Source organism: Octopus bimaculoides, chromosome 21 (assembly GCF_001194135.2).
Source record: "Octopus bimaculoides isolate UCB-OBI-ISO-001 chromosome 21, ASM119413v2, whole genome shotgun sequence".
Taxonomy (NCBI): domain Eukaryota; kingdom Metazoa; phylum Mollusca; class Cephalopoda; order Octopoda; family Octopodidae; genus Octopus; species Octopus bimaculoides.
The window spans coordinates 8,500,912-8,508,411 of record NC_069001.1 but is presented as its reverse complement, the minus strand read 5'-3'; the positions used below and the strand labels follow the sequence as shown (position 1 = coordinate 8,508,411).

General features: G+C 38.6%; 1 protein-coding gene across 1 annotated transcript in view; it reads right to left on the bottom strand.

The window, feature by feature from the left end:
- The window catches only part of LOC106879312 (homogentisate 1,2-dioxygenase), a 16,837-nt gene extending 9,416 nt beyond the window's left edge, over positions 1–7,421 (bottom strand). The window contains exon 1 of the mRNA XM_014928814.2: positions 6,871–7,421. Within this exon, the coding sequence (XP_014784300.1) occupies positions 6,871–6,888 (18 nt within the window). The 5' untranslated portion in view covers positions 6,889–7,421. The remainder of the gene's footprint in view (positions 1–6,870) is intronic.
- Positions 7,422–7,500: the final 79 nt, after the last annotated feature.

Sequence of the window (7,500 nt, the reverse complement as noted above, 5' to 3'; positions counted from 1 at the left end):
TACATACATACATACATACATACATACATACTGTATGTATGTATGTATGTATGTATGCATGTATGTATGAATATATGTGTGTGAGTGTATGTATGTATGTATGTATGTATGCACGTGTGCATGTGTGTATGTATGTGTGTGTGTGTGTGTGTGTGTGTGTTATTGTACCCTTGCTTCAGCATTGTGTGATAGTCTGATAGAATTCTGTGAAAAACATGTCAGGTGGTGGGAAATATTTCCTTATTTGGAAACTGGCACCTGACGCCTGCGAGCATGGAAAACTGAATGTTAAAACAACGCTAACGATAATGGTGATGACGACAACAACAACAACAACGGTTTGCCCAATGAATATAACATCCATCATCACAACATCATAGAACTAAGTAATGTTACAATTTGTAAAACTATGATAATGACCACCATGACGAACAACAACAACAACAACTGCAACTTCAACAAGTGCAGTAATTACATCAGCAGCATTCCTGCAGTTACTGCATATTAAATATTTGCGTTTTAACAAATAATTTTGTAACATGATAACTTCCCATTATCAGGTAGCAAACTGCAGTAAACAACCTGTATATCTTAATTTATTTTCCTAATTACATGTATTTACTGTATTTATTTACACACACACATATTTATTATATTTATTTTCATGCACATACAGATGTGGCCAAGTGGTTAGGGTGGTGCTCTCTCAATTGCTAGGTCGTGGGTTCACTTCCTGGATCAAGCTGTGTGTTGTGTTCTTTAAATGGATGACCCTACAATGGACTAGCTTTCTGATTAAGGGAGGATGTTGGCCAACTTGCCTAGGCCAGTGGGGTGGCATCATTTGGAAGTTCAAATAATGCAAAGAGCCTTTAACAATTGATGTATAACAACATCCCATAATCTGGTTAATCATGTGATTTACATACATGTATTGTATACAGATAATAATATATACAATTATATATATACATTATATTATCATCATCATCGTCGTTTAACAATCGCTTTCCATGCTAGCATGGGTTGAACAATTTGACTAAGGACTGGTGAACCAGATGGCTACACCAGGCTCCAATCTGATTTGGCAGAGTTTCTACAGCTGGATGCCCTTCCTAACGCCAACCACTCCGAGCGTGTAGTGGGTGCTTTTACCTGCCACCAACACAAGGCCAGTCAGGAGGTGCTGGTAACGCCCACGCTCGAAATGGTGTATTTTACATGTCACCTGCACAGGAGCCAGTCCAGCAGTACTGGCAACGAACTTGCTACCATTTATTTGACCTGGAGCTCAGGGACAGGCTGCTGGGATGAAGCTGTGACTGTTGAAGAAGAACCAGCAGTAAATTTGTCTTCAGCAACTCTGTTACCAGTTTACTCCAGAATTTTGTCAACTGAAGAAGCCAACTGGTCGATCAGACTCACTTCCATCATGGCGGCCAAAATGCCCTGTATTTTGATGGCAAACGGGAGCAAAAAAGTTGTTTAACCAGGGAGCTGTCCTCAGTTGATCCCTCGGTCAGTTCTCTCTTAAAGTAGAGGAGTGTGTTGGCGTCTGGTCATCCAAATATTTGTCATGCTCCAACGTGCAGAGATGTCCCGTGAATAAATTCAGTCTTTATCGAAAATGTGCTCTTTAACCACATTTAAATTTTTATTCCTTTGTATTAATTTTCTGAAGAGAATCGACAGTTAAAATCATATATTGTGAAATTCTTAATAATTTGCCATTTGTGTATAAGTTCTAACAACATATTGTTCTGACTAATATCTTATCTTATCTATCTGTCTGTCTGTCTATCAGTATGTCTGTCTGTCTGTCTGTCTGTCTGTCTATCTATCTATCTATCTATCTGCTTGTCTGCTTGACTGTCTGTCTGACTGTCAATCTAACTATTGATATACCTATCTTTCTGTAATACCACCACTACCGCCGCCACTGCCACTGCTGCTGCTGCTTTCATTATCATTTCTGCAAAATTTGAAGTTGATAAATTCTTAGTAACTCTTCCCTCTTCTGCTACAAGTGACCTCCCATTGAACTTTTCTTTCTATGATATGACCTACACAGCGTGGCTTGTAGGGTGGTAGTGGAGTTGACTTACTGATAACCTCATGTATCTATTGGTTAAGCTAGCCAAGACACACACACACACACAAACACATATGCACATTTACTATGGAAACAGGTGTGATGATGAAATTATTTCACACAAAAATAAATTCTTAGATTGATACCAGCACCAATGTGTTTGTGATTCATGTGCAGCTGATGATGCTGTTGTTGTTGTTGCTATTACAGTTGTTATTTTTGTTGTTGCTGTTGTTGTTTCCATAGTAAATATGCATATGTGTTTGTGTTGTGTTGTGCTTGTGTGTGTGTGTGTTTATGTCTTGTTTTAGCTTAGCCACAACTTTGACTTGAACTTATAACCTTGTGGGTGGAAATGGGTGGAGGAGAGGAGACGAGAAATGTGATGTTGTCATTGGTGATTTTTAATCTCCAAATTAACCAAAATTTAATTGATTTATAATCAAAGCCCTTCCATCAATAGCTATCCAGTTGCTTTTATCTGACAGTGTATCTTGGATTATATTATTCAATATCTCCTTTTTATTGCTTTTTTTGGCTGCTCCAGACCAATGCTGATCCATCATACCTAATAACATTCCCATTAGGACCGTTTTGTCTTGTATGTAAACACATTGTATGTAAGAATACCAATTCAAATGTGTTCTTTTTTGTTGTTTCGTTGTCTTTCTGTGTCTTCTCCCTTTTAAGATTGTTGGAAGTGATTCCGAAAGATTTGGTTGCTAGTTTATACATCAAAGGGTCACATACAATGTTGAAATTCCAATGAAGGAACCATGGATCTAGGTTGGAAACCAGTTCTTTATTGGCAAGAAAAATTGAAATAAACTGAATGACAGACACACACACACACACACACACACACACACACACAGATAGACAGACAGACAGATAGAGCTAGTGTTTGCCTGTTTAAAACTTGACCTCTTCTTGTTAGATGTATTTTTTTCCTGCATGAACATATAAGCTGCTTTTGAGTGCCAAGAGCTGTTTGGAATTTGCTTTATAAACAATGCAAAATACATCTCACCTCAAGTGGCACAGAGCTGTTTGTATTGCCTAGTTTGTGGATATTTAAATGTTTTCTAAGACCAGCCAGCCCACTCACATGCTTTATTACAAATAAGGTATATGAGTGTGTCTGCTGGAATGATCTTTATGTCACTTGGGCTGACTGTATGAAATTGAGTTCTGAGCTGTGAAGTTAAGCCAGACTTAGAAAAGCAAGTCTTACCACACATTGAGCAACTGAAGGATGACACTATTTCTTTGTTTAGCAATGTATTAGCTTTCCTTAGTTCTCTTTTCATTTTTGTATACCTTTGTTTGTATGTTTCAAAATTTTTAACCCCAGACCAGATCTTCTCATATTATTTATTTCTGTTTAAGAGTAAATGTTCAACATCTTTGTATGGTGTCTTCAACTCTCCAAAACTGGTTCTTAACAAGTCTTTATATTCCGCTGAGGTCGACTTTGCCTTTCATCCTTTAAGTACCAGTTGAGTACTGGGGTCACTGTAATTGACTTGCCCTGTCCCCCAAAAGGTGGTGATAAAGCTGGCACTATCATTGATGTTGTTGTTTAGTTCAGGTCAGTTTGGATAGCGATGTCAGTCGGCCAAATATATCTCAAATCACGTACGTAACCTAAATCTGAGCAGAAAGGAAAGGCACATCAGATAATGTTATCTTAAATTACACAATCGAAAAAGATAGGATGAATGGTCATGAATGGAACACCTTTGATTATTGGCTCTGCTCACCCAGGACTATTCTTAGGATAAATGTTCTTCCTGAAATATTGCCAAACCTACTCCTGACATGCCTAAGCACTCTTTCCTCTTTATGGCTCTTTTACTCTTTGACTTTTCTCTGTTTTTGTTTTATCCTGAATGATAAAATGCTTGTATCCCAAGAATGTACTTTTCGCTCTCATTGCTGCCTTTTTTTGACTTGTCTTATTTCTGCTTTCTCTCCATTCTTTTACTCTTTTCTGATGAGTTGTGCAACAGAGCACTGTATACAATAAGCTAATTATCATTATTATTATCTAAGCCGGCGAGCTGGCAGAATCATTAGCATGCTGGGCGAAATGCTTCGCGGTATTTTGTCTGCCCCAAGGTTCTGAGTTCGAATTCCACCGAAGTCAACTTTGCCTTTCATCCTTTTGGGGTTGATTAAATAAGTACTAGTTACACTCTGGGATTGATGTAATCAACTTAATCCCCCACCAAAAATTGTGGCAAAAATTTGAAATTATTATTATCATTGTTATACTTTTCATGTTGTTTTTATGTAAACCCTGGTGGCCAATAAAAGAATTAATTATCATCATTATCATTATTATAATTATTATTATTATTATTATTATTATTATTATTATTATTATTATTTTTATTATTATTATTATTATTATTATTATTATTATTATTATTATTATTATTATTATTATTATTATTAAAGTAGTGGAGTTGGCAGAATTGTGAGCACAATGAGCAAATTGCTTGTTGGCTCTTTACAGTTCTGAGTTCAAATTCTGCTAAGGTCGTCTCTTTGCCTTTCTTCTTATCACGGTTGATAAAATAAGTATCAGTTGAACACCAGAATATCAATGTAATCAATTTACCTGCTTCCCCGTAATTGCTGGCCTTGTGCCAAAATTTGAAATCATTATTGTTGTTAGGCAAATGAGCTGGCAGAATTGTCAGCTCGCCAGGCGAAATGCTTAGCAGTATTTCATCTGCCACTGCGTTCTGAGTTCAAATTCCGCTGAGGTCAACTTTGCCTTTCATCCTTTCAGGGTCGATAAATTAAATACCAGTTGAGTACTGGGGTCACTGTAATTGACTTGCCCTGTTCCCCCAAATTTCAGGCCTTATGTCTAAAGTAGAAAGGATTATTATTAAGATGATGGAGCTGGCAGAATCATAAGTGCGATGGCTAAAATACTTAGTGGCTCTTTACATTCTGAGTTCAAATTCTGTCAAAGTTGACTATGTCTTTTATCCTCTCAGGGTTGATAAAATATGTACCAGTTGAGCACTGGGGGTCGATATAATTGACTAAATTCCACCCCCAAAGTTTCAGGCCTTGTGTTCATAGTAGAAAAGATTATTAACATTTGTATTATTTCTTGTCTGTAGAGAGGCTTTTGTTGTTGATAGTGGCAGTGTTGTGTGTTTAACCCCCAGATCTATATATAATCAAGACGTTACAGACATGACTATCCTGTCTTTTATTTCAGTTATATTGCATCTATGTCTTTTTCTCTTTTCTAAGGTGGTTGGGTCTGTTCTGAGTAAGATTTGGCTGCTATTTCTAGTAGACAGGGCAATTTGCCCAGAGACCTCTTTATTGGTGTTGATTTTGTTGGTTGTAGTACTGGTGATGGAAGTGATGGTGGTATGACGTGGTAATGTTGGTGGTGGAATTGGTGGTAGTGATGGGGATGAAGGTGGCAATAGTGTCATGGTAGTGGTGCTGATCTGGTGGGATGGTGTTGAAGGTGGTGGCGACGGTGGTAGCATTGGTGATATCTTATCAACCTGGGCATGATAAAAGGTAAAGTTGACCTCAACAGGATTTGAACTTAGAATGTAGAGAACTGGAAGAAATACAGCAAGGTATTCCATCCAACACTAAGTAAAAGCATTTCAGACATGACCATCCTGTCTTTTCCAATTCTTCATTATCTTAAGTGGTAGACTTAATTCGTTACTGGGTTTAACATCTCCATCTGGTCCTTGAGGGCTCTCAGAGGAGTTTACTCAGTTGCAAACATTCTGGTGCTAGGAAGTGCAGGGCCCAATTTGAGAATTGTCAGTGGGGCCCTCTACTCTACTTAAATAAGACATTTTTCTAAAGTCATGGGGTTAATCTGCATGTCACACGAAAAGATAAAAAGAATCATACGGATATTTCTACTTGATGGAATCAAAGGGTTTAATTCATCATAATGTCCTCTGCCCCAGCATGTACACGGGGGCCCACTTTGAACAAGTCTGTCTAATTGATTCAAAACTAGTCCTGGGTAGGGACCGACCTCTAGAGGTGTCAAAAAATGAATGTGGTCATGGGTGCTATCCTTTCTTCCTTGAGTAAGCAATAAAATAAATTCAATGTGTTCTTCCACACTTTTAAGATAGTAGGGAGGGAGAGGGGTCTAATGCAGTTTTGCAGCTCTCCTTGAAAAATGCATTTTTTTGAAAATATTTTTTCAGATTCCTACGTTTTAGATCTCGGAGTGCGAAACTGCATTAGCCCATCGAGGGAGATTTGACTGCTATTTCTAGCAGGCAGGGTGACCCAACAGAGGCGTTCTTGTCGATAGGGAGAGGTGTTGGTAGAGGTAGTATTATTGGTGGTATTTCTGTGATGATGACGATGATGATGATGATGATGATGATGATGATGGTGGTGTTGGGGTAGTGCCGAAGGGGGGTTTTGGTTGTTGATATCAATGGCTGAGGTATTCGTGGGGATGTTGTTTAGTCCCAGGTCATCCCTAATCGAGTAGACCTACCTCTGATCAAAGACATTCTAGCCACGACCATCCCGTCTATTTCCAATATCCAGAGAACCCAGAAACACATTCGACGTAGCCTTTTCTAAGACAATAAGGTGTACGAAACGAGATGGGTTTGGCTGTTGTTTCTAGCAGTTGTAGCAGATCGAGCGACCACATAGAGTTGCCTATGTCGTACGTGTGGTTGGTAGTGATATTATTGATGAATGTGTAGTGATGTTCATGCTGTTAGAAAGAGAAAAGTTTTACCGACCTTAAGTTCCTGAGCCATGTCGATGTAACTGGGCTAACCTGACCTCTGAGAAAGGGACGAACGATCGAGTGTAAGAACGAACTTCGTTGATAGAAAAATACTTGAAAACACAACCCTTCGGGTATTATATAAATATATATATGTATGTATCGTATCTTCTCCAACTGTTGAAATTGGTAAGAAAAATGGGTTTACAGCAAAATGCTCCCTATATTTAGAATGGGAGCAGGGTTTAACAATCTATTTTGCTTGTATTTTTCTTCGCTTCCTTCTTTTTTATTTTTGCGTCTTTTTTGGGTTCCAGGTCCTTTATCTAGGCAGTTAAAAGAAGCCCTTTTATATACGCAGCTACACAGTCGATGCGAGTGTGGAGAGTGAGAGAAAGGGCGAGAGAGAGAGATTGAGAGAGAGATAGTAAGGGAAAGAGAGAAAGAAAGAAACGAAAGCGAATTTGAGAAAGTTTTGCTTCAGAGAAAACTGAAGTTGTAGGCGATCGTGGAGGCGGTGATATTGTTGATGTTTTGTGGTGGTGGTGGTGGTGTTAGCAGTGCCGGTGCTTTGTGGTGGTGGTGGTGGTGGTGATGGTGTTTTGTGGTGGTGATGGTGTTCTGTGGCGGTGATGGTGTGTGC